Source organism: Squalius cephalus (assembly GCF_949319135.1).
Source record: "Squalius cephalus genome assembly, chromosome: 25".
Lineage (NCBI taxonomy): Eukaryota > Metazoa > Chordata > Actinopteri > Cypriniformes > Leuciscidae > Squalius > Squalius cephalus.
This window is the reverse complement of record NC_137146.1, coordinates 7,720,994-7,740,186: the sequence shown is the minus strand read 5'-3', so window position 1 is coordinate 7,740,186 and position 19,193 is coordinate 7,720,994. Positions and strand designations below refer to the sequence as shown.

The 19,193-nt window shown below is 38.2% G+C and overlaps 1 protein-coding gene across 13 annotated transcripts in view; it reads left to right on the top strand.

The window, feature by feature from the left end:
- Positions 1 to 13,253, top strand: part of ntng1a (netrin g1a) — an 89,371-nt gene extending 76,118 nt beyond the window's left edge. For 3 of the 13 annotated variants that reach the window (XM_079863375.1, XM_079863370.1, XM_079863376.1), the window contains exons 6-8: positions 5,116 to 5,283; positions 7,576 to 7,710; positions 11,633 to 13,253. In XM_079863375.1, the coding sequence (XP_079719501.1) occupies positions 5,116 to 5,283; positions 7,576 to 7,710; positions 11,633 to 11,886 (557 nt within the window). In that variant the 3' untranslated portion in view covers positions 11,887 to 13,253. Of the gene's footprint in view, positions 1 to 2,545; positions 2,591 to 3,533; positions 3,594 to 5,115; positions 5,284 to 7,575; positions 7,711 to 11,632 lie in introns of all 13 variants that reach the window. The other 10 variants (XM_079863382.1, XM_079863381.1, XM_079863374.1 and 7 more) reach the window with 9 other exon arrangements.
- The last annotated feature ends 5,940 nt before the right edge of the window (positions 13,254 to 19,193 follow it).

Here is a 19,193-nt window from a genome sequence, read left to right as displayed (position 1 = left end):
GGTCCTGCCAGGGGCCTCATAAGTCAGCAGACAGATAGAGTTACAGGTGCAGGGAGGTTGAATGTGAAAACTGGAGCCACAGAGATATTGAACAAGTCAGAATGCATGTAAAGCCTTGAATATTTCCATACGCTTCACTTCTCTTGGGTCCAGGACAAATATACACATTTCCTCTTTGGATAGATTGGTATAACATATCAAAGATATATGAGGTAACATTGCACAAATCAAATATTCAAAAATGAACATTGGAATTATTACATGAGTTGATAAGGATTTTATATGTATTACAATATTCATATTGTACTGATTTATTCATACAATATAGTGTTACCAATGAACATTTGTTGAGAAGAAATTAGTGAACAAAAAACTTGCGCTACAAGTTGCACTTTTAATCAGAAATGTACGTTAAACCAAGTGGACACTCTCCTCAAGTGTGTTTTGTCTTTGGCTGTAAAGCATGGCCTGTGCTGTGCCATTTCTGCATGGGCTCACTCCATTATTTCTTATGCAATCATCAACATGAACATCCACTCACTGTCCCTCATAGTGAATTTACACACCTCCATCCAGAAAGACACAAAGATGAGACACTCACAGTACAACTAGGGTCCTGAACAGTTTGATGATACTTTAGCACCAAAACATAGCTGAAGCCATAAAAACTGTCCACTGACCATCACTATAACAATTATAAACACCATTCTCTCCCTTTCATAAAATCTATAGAGAGAGAGCTTGTAAAGAGAGTCCTTGAGGCCGGAGATGTTTTGCCCGAGACTGAAAAAGAAAACACTGCAGTTTCCTCCGAGTTGCTTGAGGGTAATTGAATTCTTTATTGACTTTTCCCAATTCTATTTCAAGTTTATTAAGCCTGCCAGAATTGCCTAATGCAGGCATTAGAGCAAAATTAATATTTTAAGATGAGATTTTGGCTGTACAGGATTGCATTTCATCACTGGGATGTCATTGATTAAAAGCTGTCACTTCTTATTTATCCAATTTTTATCCAAATTTTCACCAACAAAAACATTAATGAAGAGCAGATGTGATGAGCATCACTCCTAATCACTTGGTAATACAGAACACATTTTATATCAATAATAAAGTGCTCAACGTTGTCCCATGGGTATCATGACACTGGCTTCTGCATGTGTGAGTGTCATGTAATGTGATGAAAGAGGACAACTGGATTCATCCTTCACTCTGAGGGCTGATAGCTTCCAAACTGATAGTAACTCCAATGGTTGTTCATTGTTGTGTTCTCACTCTTTGTGTCTAACTGGATTAAAAATAAAGAGACAGAAAACCTCTATGAAAAGAGTTGTGGGAAAAAAGTGTTTCTCCAAATATTAGATTAGTTTGATGGATCCAAATTGGTTTTTTTTTAATTACAAATTAATGCCTAATCACATTTTGAAATAATTGTAAAAACATTCTTTTTTTTTCTTGTTTGTGTTTTAATGAGGTTGAATATCATAAAACAAACAAATCTTCAACTAATGAGGTGATGCTGAAATGCCAAACACTAATCTAAAGAAAGAGAAACACTTTACAATGTTGAAACACCCTCAGCTAACATTATCTTATTAATCTTACAAGAACAATTATTTATTTGTTTTTCATCTTTAATTTCTATCATAAAATATTACTGGAGCTTGAACTGAAAACTCATAGTTATTTTCACGGAATTCCCCGAATCACATGGAAAAAGAGTCTTTTCTCCCAATGTGATTGGACATAGAGGCCATTTCATAATGGGTCTTCAAGATGGGTTTCCTCTGTCAGTAACCTGCGCCTGCATGCATTCCGAGTCCCCAAACACCATGCTATGTCCCTGGTGAATTTTTTTTAAAATTCAAATTCATAGACGTGTCCTCACTGGAATTCCTGCACCCTGTCCTCGTTTTACACACTTTTCCCACACACTGAGGTCAACCGTGAAGCAGCACATAAGGGACTTAACCATGTTTGTGTTGGAGGGAAGGAACGTTTGGTTTGGTCCTTTCGCTTTAGTGCTGCCTCTGAGGTTGACTGAGAGACTGCCCCATTCCCAGTCTTAATATTTCCGCATCTAAGGAAATTAATTGTATGTAATTATAAGGATATTCCCATCAGATCATAATTTCAATTGTCAGCTTTTATTCATCCAGAAGCACACTTCAAATAAATCAATTTGATGAATTTAACAAGTATCTCAAGCAACCATGATTACACGTGCGCACAATCCAGTCTCACATGGTGCATCCGAAACACTGACACAATTTCCCTTCATCTCTGTCAGCCATCTTTCCCATGTATTAATATAGAGTAAGCCAAAAAACACAGCTCAATTACATACAATCTCTAGAGATGACCTGTGATTGGTCCATTGGTTGCTTGTCCTCATCGAGCCTATCAGCTCAACTTTATGAATGACCCATTTGGAGATGTGTGTAGCTGTTTATGTGTACATGAGTCCAAACTTGACCCGTCTTAGTGCATCTGACATTCGACAGCCAGTGCATTCAATTAACACCTGATTTCTCCTGCTTGCATGCAGTTCGGCAGAACATTTCATCTCTAGGTGTCGCTAACCGAAATCAAGGTAGGGTATATTTTTCAACTTGGATAAAATTTCCTTTGATCTGACTCACAGAACAATTTTTAGACTGCTATAAGAGTGAAACAGATCCAGCAGAAGTTTGCTGACAACTAGTCTTTTTTGTACATTTGTTGTATACTGACTCATTCCAGATGGACAAACATGTTCTTTTTGCTTTTTCTCTTTCGCGTACGAGTTTCTGACATGTCTGAAAGCTGTGAGATTTTTGAGCAATCAGCATTTCTAAGAAACAAGCTGAACAGCCATAAAGACATGAAGATGATTTAAAGCATTATGCCCTCCATTTTAATTAGGAATGACGCTCTCTCTTGGGCCCTCTCAATCTTTTCTCAGCCCTACTAGGGAGTTTTCATGGCTGTTTAAATATACTGATTCAAGTTAATACATTGCGCAGAAAGATGGCCAAAGAGAAACATCATGCAAACAGCATGCCTGTATAAACAGTGGTTTTGATTGAATTGGGGGTTGGAGGTTAGTAAAGGACATAGTGCTCATTGAAACTTGGGTTGATTTGTGAATGCATGATAAGCTGATAACTTTGGGATTGTTCTGAGCCCTGTTGTTCTGCTGTTGTGTCGGACTGGCAGCGGGACGTAGGGATCTAAGCCTTACGTGCTCTCACACAAGAAGCCTGGGAAGCTCAAATACGCTAATGCCAGCTGAGCAGTTTCTGCCAGCAATGCAGGCTTTTTGTTTTCCAGAGCCGTTGAAACTTCCAAACCACAACAGCTGCAAGGAATGGAACGTGCACTGTGCACATTTTTGTCTATTTTTATCATTTATGACAGAGAAACTGGATTTAAATAGTCTGCATTCTTTCTACTTCATTCTTCTTTTGGTATGAACATTAATGTTCATAATAAAATGTAGAGTTTCTGTTGATTTAATGTTTTCATTTAATTTATTTTGTCTTTATTTTGTCCAGTAGCTCCTCAAGTTGCTTTGTCAACCGTTCCTTCTGTACAAGTTGCAAACAGTAAGAGAGGTAGGAGGACTCGATTCATATCCTCTCACTACTGTGTCAGTGTATGTCATCCGAATTACCCCCCACCACCATCCCCTGAATGAATCCAGAGTGAGTCCTGTACTTTCTGTACTTGCAGAACACCTATCCCTGACCTTACTTTTCCCACTTTGCATAATATAATAGTACCATTAAAAAGATTTTATTGTATTTACTTTATTGATTAATTTGTTTATATTACTAGTTTGTTAATTAACTCCATCCTGAATCAGCATGGAAACTCTGTCCCGAATGCTTTTGGGACACGAGTCTTTGAAATTCGAGGAGGCAAAGATTTTACTTGATAAATCAGAAGGGGAAGCATCATGTTGACTCTGTCGGATTAATGTGTTGTGTATAGTCAATGTTGCTGATCCGAGTTTGGATGAGAACATTGAATCTGATATAACTCCACAGTGGCTTACAGACGAGAAGCCTGTACATTTTTTTTGTTAAAGTGGGCCGTCTAAAACATTTTTCAGACAGAATGATTGACATATCCAGGCAGCTTTAGAGATCGCTTTTCAGGAGATATGTCTGTCTCGACGACTCCAGTCGGGGGACGGGGGAAAAGGCTGCTGAGGAGGCCTGACCTCAATCCAGATGTTGATAATGAGAATCCCTCCATTTCTCCCAAAAGCCCTGGAATCATCTCAGGAGGGAAGGACATGGAGGCTTTATGAACGAGAAGATCTGTCAGACCCGTTGAATTGAGGGTTCTGGCCAGTTGGTTGACCAAGTGTCCCTGGCAGGTCAGGGCGCCACTTTGTTATGTTATGCCAAGAGCAGCATCCGTGCATTGAGATTCAACTTCACTTTGAAACTAGGACAGACTCCTTGCGGGTCCTGGATAAACGTTGTTTGGTTTCTTTGGAGGCTGTGGGGAAATAGATAGGAAGTTATTTCTGATTTGGTTGAGCTATTTCTCATTTTGGAGCTGACAGAATCAATACTGAAAAAAGTGCTTTGTCTTTCATTTTTATGGCAGTAGTTCTGTGGAGAGGATACAGTTTGTGTACCCGTTTTCGACCTGAGAGGCTTTGTTATTTCGGGGGCATAGAAAATAGAAGCCATTGTTTTATTCTCACGTTTGAAAGTTCCAGCTCCTTCACTACACCCTTCCATCATTTATTTCAGACAACTCTCCATGAGCAATAGAATATAAATACTGTAGATGTAAATTTCAAATTGCACTCGCCTTCTGTCGAGGTTGAAAATTACATCTACTCGTGTTTGATTTCCATGTGGCATTCCTATTCTTATTTTCCTCTCCATTGCTGTGGTGTGCTCGAGGCGAACTCTAATAACAACACCGCTTCTCCATTCATCTTAAGGTGATCGTACATCTAACACCACTGGCTGCATCCATGGCAGTGCCTGCCACCCTACCGCTGTTTCAGACCATCCAAACCTCGCATGCCATGGTGTCCCTCCTCTGCAGCGCCGCCGCGACTCGCACACACTTACCCTAAACACAGCCACATCTCTCTCCCCTTTTTGCAAGACTGCGAATGCTTCAGTCACTCCAGTCGCTGCAGTTACATCGAGGTGCTAAACACCGTCATTTGCGTGAGCTGTAAGCACAACACTAGAGGGCAGCACTGCCAACTGTGCAAGCTTGGATACTACCGCAATGCCTCAGCAGAGCTGGACGATGAGAATGTTTGCATAGGTCAGTCCTCCAGCACTCCCATCCACCAACGCACATCACACACCCTCCCAAAATCTGCCATATGGCCTTCCCTTTCTATTGCTCCATCATCCTTCATCTCTTCACTCCCTTCTCTGTGTCTGTCCATCTCTCTGTCATCACCCGAGTCTCTTCACGCATGCTTGTGTGAGTCAGCAACGTCACGTTGAACCACATCCCTCTGGTATTTGACCACAAAACCAGCAAGTATCTGACAATGATCCATGGCAGATTATATTTCCTGACACTGTCAGGAAAAAATTGGCATGTTTATTAGTGTTTCACTAGTTCACACTTGCATATAATTAAATAGAGTAAAGGTTATGCGTACTTGGCGTGCTGTCCGAGGGGAGGGCTCCGAGCTCAGAATTTGGCCCGAACCTAGAGTACTCCATCCCAGGTTGGGATAGGAATAGTTAGAAGTGAGGAGATGGGGTGGTGGAGGGATGCTGGAAAACTGTCATAGAACAGAGGTAAGTCTGCTGTATATATACCTCCTGATGCTAATTGAGTTGATTAACTGAATGAGCTCCTCCCGTGTTAATTACGTACTGTAGGTTAATTATCTGAACGTGCTCCTCACAAACTTTGTTAATAAAACATCATTTTTTATATTTATTACAAAGCTCAGAAAGGAAAAGCAAAAAATATTGTGAAACCGAGAACAAGAAAAGACAAAGATAAAACAAAAGACAGACTATAAAGTCAGAGAGATGTCATTGTGAGACAGAGGTGATGTCTGCCTTCACACTTCCCCAGTGAGGTGTCTGGGAGGGCTCGCACCCACAAAAAAAGGTGCTGCGTGCTGCATATGTCACTCTGGGAAAGAAGAAGCAAGAGAAAGAAGAGAGCGAGAGAGGTGTCTGGGAGCAGGTCACGGCTGTGTGACTTACACACACATCTTTAGGTGTTACAGGTCACAGACTCTGACCTCCACCTCAACCCAGCAAATTCTGTACTCACAGGAGGGCCACAGAGCTGTCAAAATATGTGAAAAGTGCATCTTGGGAGAGGTCTGTGTTAGTGTTTTAGCAAAGCATTGATAATTAATAAGCATTAATGTATTCTACTTACTGTAGAAATGAAACAAGTATCTGATCTGTAGCAAAACCTTAAGACTATATTCACACATATAGAGAGTTATGTTGTGCTGGGCATACTGGTGAATTTATACTGAAAAGAAGTAGTATTTCTCCCAAAACAAACAAAAACAAAAAACAAACAAATGCAGTTGTGAGTTGTGAAATGCCATTACACACATCAGAGTTTCAGGCTACATGTCCAAGTTCTTCAGCACAAGAGAATTAATCTTTTGAATGGCAAATATTAAAAACTTTTGCAATTTTAAAACCCTTCAGTAGCTCAACATCTTCTCGAAATATTTGTCTTCTCCATAGATGTCCCAGAGATCTAGGTTATGAATCGCCCTTCAGCACCAAGAAAGTAATCAGACCCTGGGTAGTTGTCTTAAGCCAGATGCCTTAAGGTCAAATGTTAGTAGGGGTGATCCATGACCTAGAGAGTTACTGAAATTCCCAAACATTTACTTGTATTTGTCAGGTTTTTTTTTTTTTTTTTTTTTTTTTAGTATCTTGTTTTAAAACTATGCAGTGAAATATGTTACAAATGCTTTTTCATTTTGACTTTAATAAAATGGTCCCCTTCAAGGACATTTCCTGTAGTATCAAAGGATTTAATTATGAGATCATTTGAAGAAATTATCAGTATTATCAGTATTTGACTTGAAAAACAAATTGGCTAATCAGGAACCCTCCACCATGTGTCTGTCTTTCTTTTTCTCTTTTGTATGTTCCTTCCCTTCATGCCACTCATTTTAGTGCTAAACTAAATATAGAAATATATTTGCGTAAAATTATTTATAACGCCCAGTGCAATCAGTCTGTAATAGTCTTCATCACCCTACACTTTTGCATAATGGGACTTCAAAGACGTTAAACATTCACAAACATACGTTTTCCTCACTAAACTAAATGCCATTTTTTCCATTTTCCACCCTCACTCACCTTCCCCAGCTGATGCTTCTCATTTTATTCCTTTGAAATGGAAGATGTAAGGTAAATATTCAGATATATGGGTTATAAATCTGTCCTTTGTAGACTAGCAATGTGCATGAAGGATGCAGCAGAGGCCCATTTTGAGCGAAAATGCTTTTTGTGTAGAAAACAGGGACTTTATTCATGAGCTGATCTGAGAGGCTGAAGACCACAGACCCCATCTCTCCACTGTGTGTATGTGTGTGTCTTGTTTCTACAGACTGTAATTGTAATCCCTTTGGCTCAGACACTGATCGCTGTAATGGCACAGGATATTGTAAATGTAAGGAGGGAACGACAGGGGCTAAGTGCCATGAGTGTCTACAAGGATATTTGTGGGACAATGGCTGCAAATGTAAGTAGAACCTCCAACCAACCTGCAGCTTCAGTCCCTTGCTCTCTTTTCTTTTCCCTCTCTCTCTCTCAACCCCTCCCTTCTCCCTTCTCTCCCTCTATTTTCTCTGTTTGCTGCTGCTTTTTTGGCTTACCCGGGAATGAGCAGCTTGGTTTGCTTACAGCACTTGGGAACAAAAAAATCTTGGACTGACTTCCATCCGAGGCTCAGTCACACCTGTTATACTGCCTTGTTAGTGGTTTAACTACAGATTTAATTTTGAGGGAATTATTATCAGAATTGATCAGAATTGTTTTTATTAATAGTATTAATACAAATAGAATTGTTCTCAAGCACAGAGATAAATCATGCAAACAAATCTTGGCATAATCCCATGCATGTGCATTTATGCAGATGAACGCAGACAGCTGAGCTAATATTTGAAGTGAGCAGAACATTTGACGCCTGCGCTGTGTTCTCTGGCTGTTTGCTGTTATGGCCACATTATGATGGCTGGTTTTCTCTCTTGGCTCCAAGTGTTGCGGTTTGAAACGATCTGTAGGTCAAGCATTGATTTGTGTTCTTCAATGGGCTCCTAGCATCAAAGGTCAATATTCACCAAAGCCTCAGATAACACAAAGGGATTTTTGCTGTAATAATGTAAGATGGACAGTCCAGCAAATGTGTGTGCTGAGTTCAAAGCGGCTTTGAATGTAACAGTACGAGGATGGTTTAGTGTGAGAAGCAGAAATTCACACCATCACATGTCACAAGATTAAAGTAAACCAGAGAGTTTGGTACAAGTGGTGACATGTGGCAAATGCACTCCCATTACTGTCTGTTCTAGAAGATGTACTCGAAGAGAAATAAAGAGACATGTTCTTTATACACATCCATCTCCCACCAGCTTGAAGATGCATTATCATGTGACTGTTTCAGTCAATGGTATGCACTACGGTAAAGCACCATAACCATTTTAATTTGATGTTGTCATCAACACAGACGCTTTTTTGTTAGATGTCCTAGATAAGAGATTAAGTTTGTTGCATTTGTCTCATTAAAAGTCCCAAAGGCCAAAATGTGTGTGATAAATGTAATCTAACGCTCGTTTTTCTGATCCCGTCCATCTGTATGCAGGTTTCGGTTTGCAATTAAAGCTCAAATCTTTCTTCAAATAAGCCTTTTCTTCCCAGCGCACCATGCAATCTACTGCTGTTCTCAATAAATATTAACCCTCTTATCAAAAGCAAACCCAATAAATGGCTCAATTTATTTTCTTATTACGGTTTATTTACATGCAAGCAAATTATGAATGCAGAATTGGAGGCTGAGCACATTTTTCCTTGTTGTGAGTGCACATGCTTTAAACATAAACAGACCTTCTGTTGCTCTCTTAAAATAGGTTCTCATATTTATTAGATAAAAACGCCTTCTTGTGCCTGGGCTCTAGAGAGCGTGGGGTAGGATATAGAGGTTAAACTGTTTGTAGGATATGAGAGATACATTCTCAACCAACAGCAGAGTAAATAGTTTCCATGCCCCCCTCTTTTGGAAGGTAAAGGCATTTGTTTGCCCATACCAGCTATAAATCACTGACGGGTCTCTTCTTGCCTCAGCACCTTTTTCTGGTCATCAGGGGATATCAAACTGAGGAGACAGAAAGAGTTGAACTCTTAGGGTGAACCAAAAAGACCCAAACTCTTGAGAGATACGTTATCTACAAAACTGTGCCTCTTTTAAGTCTCTCTTTAGATGAAGCACAAGAACACTTTTGCCAAAGGCCACAGTTGTGGAAAAGGTAATCGATCAATTTGCTCTTTCCCGCAAAGAGGAGTTGTTCTAAAAGTCTTTCCACAGACACAATCAACTCATTATCTCTTACCTCTTTCTGTACAGTTTGGTAAGAGGCAACATTGATGTCTCAATTGCAAAGAGTCAATATGTCCTACACATCTTTTAAAAATAAGATTAATTTATAAAAGGAAACATCTTGTCTATAAAAGAGCATTGGGCAACTTGGAGATTTACAAAGATTGAATCAATAAAGCATCTTTTATAAACAAGCCTCTTTTTAAAACAGCTGTTTTTCATCTTATGATTCATCATTTCTTTATCTTTTCTTATGGGCAGGCTAGAAAGGTTAAAAATGTGCTCGGAAAAAGACAGTTGATTGTCATTTCATCAGAGCCCCAGAAGTAAAACAACTGGTCTAAATTAATATTTGGATTATTTTAAGAAAAAAAAACCTAGATGAACTAATTGACCTACTGCGATCTGTTATGTAAACAATTTTTTTTAACATGTGAAGAGAGAGCAATAGAACATAAGAAGCATATCACATAGCATTCCCTTTTACTGACCTGATCATTTTTGATTACATTCAAACCTTTGAAAGGGCTCAACAGTATTCAGAGGTAACTGTATATTAAGTTTGTTCTATAACACCTATATATTGCTTTAACTTTGGACACTGATTTCAACAAGTCTTTAAAGATCAAACAGAGAAGATCAAATCTATTGTAGTGTCTAACTAGGAAAATGCATTAATTTTGCTAAATTGAATTAATACTTTAGCACAATTTAATTGATTGTCATAATCATTTCTTAACATTTGAATAAACACTGATAATTTTGTATGTGTTAATAATAATAATTATTTCTATTACAATTAAATTGTATCAGTACGGAGACCCGCGGGGTTCCGTATATCAGTGTGTATCCAAACGTTAAGAAATGCATGATTTGCTTGTTTTTACTAACAAATACTAATGAGACTAATACTAATTGAGCGCATTCAATCTATATGTGTGTTAATCACTGATAATTCAAATAGCTTGTTCATCTTGCAGGTCCAGTGTCTGAGTCTTGTTTTGTGGTACGAGTGTGGGTTTTCACTAGGGAACGATTGATCTGCATCGTAAAAAGACTCGGCAGTGATGAACAGGGGGAATTATGGACACAAACAGGGGCTCATTTTTCCCTGACTCAACCATAAAGCCCGTATCCACACAGGAGATGGAGAGAGAGAAGCTGGAGACCATGTAGTTCTGCCAGCTCCCTAATCAGCCTGTTATGACTGGGAGAGTTACACCTCCTCTCTCTATCATCCAGCTCTCCCTGTCAGCTCAGTCCATCCCAAAATAGCTCAGTAACAGCCATTAAACAGATGCTGCAACGCACAAGTCCTCTCAGAACCATTGCTCGCAAGCTGATAGAGGTCAATGTTTGTGTGTTTTAGATGATTATTTTCCAATCAGCAGGTTTACAGTGCTTTTCAAGCTTTGATGAAGATGTGAGAGGCATGGCTTGTTCATGGGTTTTTATTTGTCTATGTTGGTTTTGCTAGTTTGCACTGGAATTTATTTGCCTGAAGCTTGCTCAACAGCTTGCATCTGAAGGGAGCAGGTCTGGCCTTGGTGTCCCTGTTGTTAAATGTACTGATGCCCGATGCACATAATGGAGAATGCAATTTATTGTCGGGGATTTGTAGAAACCTATGCCATGTTAATGGTTTGGGTTAATGGCAGTGCTGAGGTCTCTTGAGCGACATGTTTCAAATGAAACCAGACTAATTGTAGTACTTCAACTTTTTTCAAACAATTTCGAGGTGGCCGATGAGCAGGGATGCCAAGTAAACTTTTTGAGGGAAAACTAAATTATAATAATCAAAGCTGAAGAGTTTCTGTAAAACAAATGTCTATCAATTTTTTTTTTACTTATGATTTTCTATTAATAATGATATTAAGTTTTCTACTTGTGATTCATTTCAATCAATACTTTGCCTGCACTTTGTATTGACTATTTCTGTCTATTTTCAGCAATAGATGAATATATGATATCTCAGGATAGAGCTCTATGTAATCATAGAAGTGTTCATACTTGTTTGGGTGTAGCCTGTGTGTGTGTTTGTCTTCTGCTTACCCTTTTCCTCTCAATACCACAGCCCGGGTGTGTGACAATGAACTTCTGCGTTGCCAAAACGGTGGTGTGTGTGTGAACAACATCCGTTGTCAGTGTCCTCCGGCGTACACCGGCCTGCTGTGTGAGAAACCGCGGTGTGAGAACGAGCCGGGCGGATGCGGAGGGTCGGACTCGGGCCAGGCTTCTCTCCGCCCCCCTGCGCCGATCCTGCTTTTGCTGCTGTTCGTCCTGGGTCCCGTTCTCCTCATGGAGATCTGCTGGGTCACAGTCCTTTGAGAGGCAGATCTCTGACTATCCAGCTTCTTCTGTATGAGCAGCGCACCAGACCCACCGACACTCGGCCGGCCATGTGGAATGTGCCCAAATATCAAAGCGAAATTTCAGAGGATGACAGACAAAAATATAATAAATAAATACATCAACAAAAATAGCATTTATAAAAGTTAATTCAATACAAAAATCTAAAAGTAAAAAAAAAAAAAAATCAAGGTGTTATTTATAGAATTTACCTGAGCATATGCTTTATGAAGCAAATAAGAGGAAGTAGAGACTTGAACCAAGCCATAATAGATACTCACTCCCCTAACAAAACGAGAGAGTGACAGGGATCGGAGCGGACAATACTCATCCCTTTCCTCCCTTTATCACCACGGCAACGGGAGCTGCGTTCAGCCAGCGGCATGTACAAGTAAAGCCAGCTGCCGCCCCTCACCTGAGCCATTCTGGGTATCATGTTGGCTGTAGACTGCTTTCGGCTATTGTGACACAGAGCGATGGAAAACTGTCTGAACTGAATTGTGTGAACTGGACCATTACAAAAAATAAATTAAGATAAAGCAGTAATAATATGGAAAAAGACTTAAGAAAAGAAACAAGCATTCTTTGCTGTCAGTGCATTGTGGATACAAGGAAATCTATTGAGAATGTCACTTTTGATCTGCTTTCAAATTGAGCTCGTCCCGCCAACACCCCCGACCCCACCCTCGAAAATAAACTTTAGAGTGTCCTTTGTGTCAAGAGCCCCGTCCTTCCTCCACCATGTGCTTTTGTGAATGTAATTCTGTAACCCTTGATATTTTTTTTCATATATATATTTTTGGTTTCCTTTCAGTCTGTGTGATGTTAGTCACACTCATGTGGCACAACCCCTATCCTCCAAAAAAATATGATTAAAAACTCATGACTTTGAAATGTGACAGACTGTTTGCTGAGGCCACGGTCAAAGATGTGTTTTCACCCAAACAGATGAAGTGCTTAGACAGTCATCAGTGTATTTAATTTTTGTATTAAAACAGAAGTTATTTTCTTGACAGAGTAAAGATGATGTTGAGCATAAACTTTTTTGTATTATTGCTGATATGTTTAAGGGCAATATTTTAGTGCGTTCAATCAAGGTGCAAACAGAATTAAATATTCAATTACGTTTGTCTGAAATTTGATTTCATTTACACTTTTTTTTTCTCCTTCAGTTTGATTGTGAAGTTTACCTAAAGTATATTGGCAACGTGCTGGCATCAAAGAATATCAGTTTACATACAGTATATATACTGAGATGTAAAAAAAGAAAATCACACCAAAGGACATTCTAAATGTTTTCTTGTTGCTTTAACACTGAAAAGTTTAAGTGAATAAAATTTTAAAAGGACTTTATGTAGTGGTGTTGTATTGTTTTATGTGTTTTATTGCAAAATATAGAATCTAAATTGTCCCTGAAATGAAAGCGTAATAAATAATCGCATATGTCTTTATATAACATGCATATAAATTGCATACTTTGCAGAACAGTGGAAAATGCTTTAAGCCTCAGAATTTTCTGCACACCATTTATCTCAAATTCAATACAGTAATGATTCGTTTCAGAGAAACGCATTATCGGATGGGCAAAATTAAATATTAACAGCTATTGATGTCTCTTTGAGAGCCTGTTTTATGGAGTTGGTTTTGCCTGTGACTAAACTGCCCATCTATCGTACAGGTTTGTTTTAAACAGAAAGTTTTACAGCCGTTTTCACGATTATAGAGTGTGTGACAACGCAGGCCTGCTAAATGATTCATTTTGAAGGAGATGCTTCAGGAACATTTGTCTTTATCTGCAATGATTCTTTAGACACTGGATACTGATTTATGAATCTTCATGTGTTGTGTATTTGTGTGTCTGCTTATAGAAAACAAAAGAAATGTCGTTTAAGTGATATTCACATTTATGTTCTTTATGAACTATAATCAAAACATTTTCAGTTTGGAAATTTGTGACCAAATTATAATAATCCATCAACTGTTTCCTTACATTACAATGTTACTTTAAGTAATGGATGGCATATATTTGCAAAAATCATGGTTGTGTTTTTTAAAGATTCAATTGTTTTGATTCAAAACAAAAAATTCAGTATTATTAGGAGTATTTTTTATAAATGAATTTGCTTCGATTTGTTTTCATAATTGCCTTTTTTAGGTGGATTAATCATGTAATTTGAAATATTGTTCATTTGAAACTGTTGAATCTCAGAGTAAATGGGTAGTTAATGGAAATTAATTTTAAACAATGATACTGTATAATCACTGCAGGTAAAGTACCAAATATATATATGTACATTTATATAAGTGTTGACAAAGTTATTTTTAACTGTACACCCTAACACAGATCAATTGCTCCAGAGACGCTCTTCTATTTCTTCCCTGGCTGAGAAAACTGGAGTTCACAACATCACCTCGTGTACATTTGTGGTATATTGGTTCAGAAATGCAACATTCCCTTTATCATGGCAGACATATGCAACACTGACAAAGAGAATAAACAATTCAGTGTATCTATATACTCAGCAGATCCACTGTGTATTCAACAAATTCTTTGAACCAAGCCAACAAACAGGCTCAGCCAAAATCAGCTGCATCGTTCCATTTGTTCACTCCTATTTATAGGAGGAAAGATATTGCAGATTATTTTCTAAAAAGATCTAGTGAATGTTTTCATTTCTGCATTTTTTCCCCTTAAAGCTACGTGTCAGTTTTTCTTGCATCTGGAGTTAATCTGTCCTTGAACAAGGCAGTCTATTGATTTTTAAATCAGCTTTTCCATTTGTTAAGAAGTTCAGCTTCAGTAAACATGATGGTTTTTTACTTTAGGCACATCCAACTTCTCCATTGATAACAGGAATTAAAAACTGAGGATTCATTTAACGTTGACCATTTCAGGGTTTTGATTAATGGTTTCCTACTCAGGGCAAGACTTTCAAACTTACAAACACTTTTATTTTTATCAGCTAATATCACATACTAATACTAATGGAAGTATTCAGATATTTGTGTGAACCACTACAGAATATGTTTCTGGAAGACCCATCTGAAGTTGATGATAAAGGAGAAGTGAACCAAGGTTACCCAAAGAACGCCGCCTGAACTCAGACAGCCAACGGGCTTCGCTAAGATCATTATCCACCATTCAGCATCTCGCTTTTCTTCCCAGAACAAAAGCCCAACTTTGGCTTGGCATCTAAGTCCTTCTCCTGGAGGAGTAATGGTGATGTTGTTCCCTCTGCTGCTAATGGGAATATCTCTGCAAAAACATTGGCAACATGCACTTTCAAAAGAGAAGAACACACACTGCATTTGGTATTTGGCTGCATGAGGATGTTCATTTGTCAGATTTGAAGGAATAGAGAATCTAAGCCTACAACAATGTGCATGGGTTCATGTTTTTACGCTTAAGGTAGAATACCTGAATGAAGTATAGTGCTGGAGAACATGTGTGAGCGCTGGAGAATCCTGAAGGTCAAACCATTGTGGAAATGTAAAAGGTATTCAAGATTGTTTGGCATGAAATTCATGAGAAAAAGAAAAAGCCACCGGAATGTGCGTGAGTAGCAACGGCACAAAGAAAAGTATTAAAACAAAGAACATTTTAATAGAATTCAAAATGTTTCAAGAATCCCTACTGACCACAAGCATGCACTGAATATGTACAGCGGAAACTTCACGACTCGTAACCTTCAGTGTTTTAAACATAAGAGGCGATAAAATGCGAGCAAACTGAAATAGGAATCATGGAAATCAGTTAGAGTCTGTTACAGCGTTCATTTCTCACAATAATAAGAAATGTCAAACTCCAAAAGCTGTCCAGTTAATTATGCAGTTGGCTATAGAGTGGTGCAGGTATGACGTCAGAACACGGAAGTCGAATTCGCTGCTGGTGTTTCCTATGGGGTTTTTCAGTTTATGAGTAAAATGAAGCATGTGGTAAACATAAATTGACTACAACAACGTAATAACAACGTAAATTACACACCCATAGCGAAAACACATTAAAAACACAAATGTTTAATGAGTAACTAAGACAGCTTGGGGTGTAAGTGTGTCCAGACAGTAACATATTGTCCCACTTCTGGTACGCCTGGAATCCACATGTACCAGATGTGACCCGGATCTGGGCCGACACTATGTTACTGTCTGGGTGTGCAATTAACAGTTCTTACAATTTTTTTAGTGTAAAGAACATTTTAATAATCTTAAGAACCCTTTTCTATTATAAAGAACCTTTTGTGCATTGGAAAGGATCTATGAATGTTAAAGGTTCTTGTTGGGGTGTACTGGGGGTGAAGGTGTAAAATCAATGACGATGGAGAAAAATTCACAGTCCAGGGTGTTTATTTTGGTGCAAAAGTCGTGATTACCAAGCAAAAATATATACAGTGACAAAAACTAAGGCAAAGGAATAGAGTAAAGGAAAAAAAGAGAAATATAAATATACAAATTTATAAGTCGTTCACGTGTGCATTCTGGCTATGTCAATATCCAGGCACAAAAATACAAAAAGTAATCCCACGCGCAAACACACTCTAAAATTCTTTCCTAAGATGGCTACCAGGAGCCCTTTTATAGAGTTAGGCTCCTCCACTTCTGGAAGATACCATGTAGAGGTAAATGATCATTTTAAAGCAAGATAAAACTACACAAATACTCAAAACAAATGGCATCAATATGCAACCTATGCATCACACTATTAATACAAAGTGGTGTCTAAACAAAGAAAAATGCCTGAGAAATGATAGTTTCCCTGATTTCCCCCTGTGATGTCACTGACAATGGAAGTGCCCTTTCTACTTGGCAAATGGCAGCCATCGCTGCACATGGGTTTGCCAGTTGAGATTTGACCCACAATATGAGTACAACAGTATTTTATATGTATATGTTTGTTGCAGGGGAAATAAATATTTGTAAAATGTTAACATTTGTAAAAGAGTTTGGTGTGCTTTCTTTGAATGTTACATCATATAACAAAACATTAAACATTGAGACAAAGCAAGCAACCAACAAAAGAAAAGAAAATGATATAAGCAAAACCATGGAACTAAGCAGAGGACCTATACACCACCTAAACAGAAAAATAACCACACATCTTGTATATCTGATGTTGTTTTGTCTGCATCTAGATTGTGTGTGTATATTGGTGTAAACTGTTCATGGGTGTACATGCACTTCAGCAGTCCTTTCAAAATAAGAGTCAGAGGTCACAGTCTATCTGTGACAGTTCTTCATGGATCCATCAATGCTAATAGAAGTTCATTTTCATTAGAATTAATAATAGCGCAAGATGGTTCCAAAAGCGTTTGAATGAAACAAGACAGCGCGAGTCCAGTGTGATACGAGAGCCATGGAGCCACTAGTGGTGGTTAGTTACTCAGATGAGATATTGGGAAATGTCTGGTCACTGAATGCAGCGACTGACCAATCACAATCAAGAGACGTGAAATAAGGAACACTGTTTCATTTAAAGGTACACTAAGTCACTTATTCCTTACTATGACTTAATGCAAATTTAAATAGTGCTGTCATAGAGAAAAACTGGGGGTAAAACAGTTTCTCAACTTGATCAACTAATATAGTCCGTACTCCAGCACAGCTTCATTAAGCCACCGAACCTCATGTGACAAATACATACAAATAAATTTAAAAATATTTCCTGGCACGGTCGGGTCCCTGGGGCAGAGGCAGGTGTATGACTGAAGATTATTCTTGCCATTTTCCAAGTTAGTTTTTCACACCTCTCCAGAATACAAAACTCAGAGATCCAAATATACAAGAACTACATTTCTCTCTCTCTCTCTCTCTCTCTCTCTCTCTCTCTCTCTCTCTCTCTCTCTCTCTCTCTCTCTCTCTCTCTCTCTCTCTCTCTCTCTCTCTCTCTCTCTCTCTCTCTCTCTCTCTCTCTCTCTGTCTCAGAGGTACACACACACTGACACCTTAGGAGCACTGCAAGCATATTTTCTCTGGCAGTGGGGAAATAGACTTCTTTTGCAGTATGGCCAAGATAAACTAAAGATGTAATGCATTATTTAGACCTACGGCATGCCCTTTCGAGCAGTAGATAAGCAAGAAGTGTGAACACCAGACATTGTGGATGTAATTTCAATGGATGGATGTGTACATACACACACACACACACTCACATAGTTTGGAACAACAATGCAGCTAAGTGTCAAAACGAACGGTTACATACTCATTATAATATGACTATTTCCTGTTTCATAATCTGGCAGCCATATTCAAAGAACAAGGTGTATGAAAACAATGGCTCTAATGTGTATTATGTGGGTCATTTCTGTTATGCAGTCCCTTTTGAACTTCAAATTCATGCAAATGCTTGTAATTTACAGAAGTATTTCTGTTAAAGAGATATAGTGAAAAAAATGTTTATTTATATATAGTAGGTAATATTTTTAATTGGCTTTTATTTTTTTTATTTTAAGGTTTCATTTTAATTTTAAGTTTGATTAATTTAATTATTTTGCTTATGTTTTATTAATCTATTTTGCCTTTAATTTATTTTGGGTTTAGTTTTTGTAATTTTAGTATGTATAGTATGTGTTGCTTAGGCAACTTTTTTATTTAGTATTTAAGTTTTTCATCTCTCTTTTTTTATTATTATTAAATTAATAAATACATTGTTATATTTTTAGGTTTTAAATTAAGGATGATCCTGGATTTTGAGGCTTTTATCAGCTATGTACTATAAATTAGCCAGACAGACTTTGCCCTTGCTCAAGGCCAAAGTAAACCTGCACAGCTAAAGAATGGGCTGCCACAAGACACTCCTTTATTGTATTAAGCTGCAAGAAAAGAAATGTGGGTTGTTTGAGTTCATAATTATAAGTGTTTGCTAAAGAAAAGCATCGCTATTGGTCCAGGCTCTTAATGTGTGTGCACTAACTTGGATGGGTTAAATGTAGAGGACAAATTCTGAGTATGTGTGGTCTTCACTTCATTTCACTTCTAAGACCCACCCATTTAGCCCACTCACTCAACCACTTAGCAATGCACTAAAACCACTAAGAACAGTGTAGCAACACTGGGTTTTGTACAGACAAGCACATCTCAAACATTTATTTATATTGCTCAGAAAATCTATATACAGTTCTGGATAAAATAAGACCTTTCAACAGGTTTAGGTTGGATAGAGCAGTTCTGTTTATAGCTGAACTAATCAGGGGTGCGTTTCCCGAAAGCATCGTTGGCCAACTATGGTCGCAAGTTCATCGCAATGTCCATTGAACTCTATTGGTAACGACGGAACTTGCGACCATAGTTGG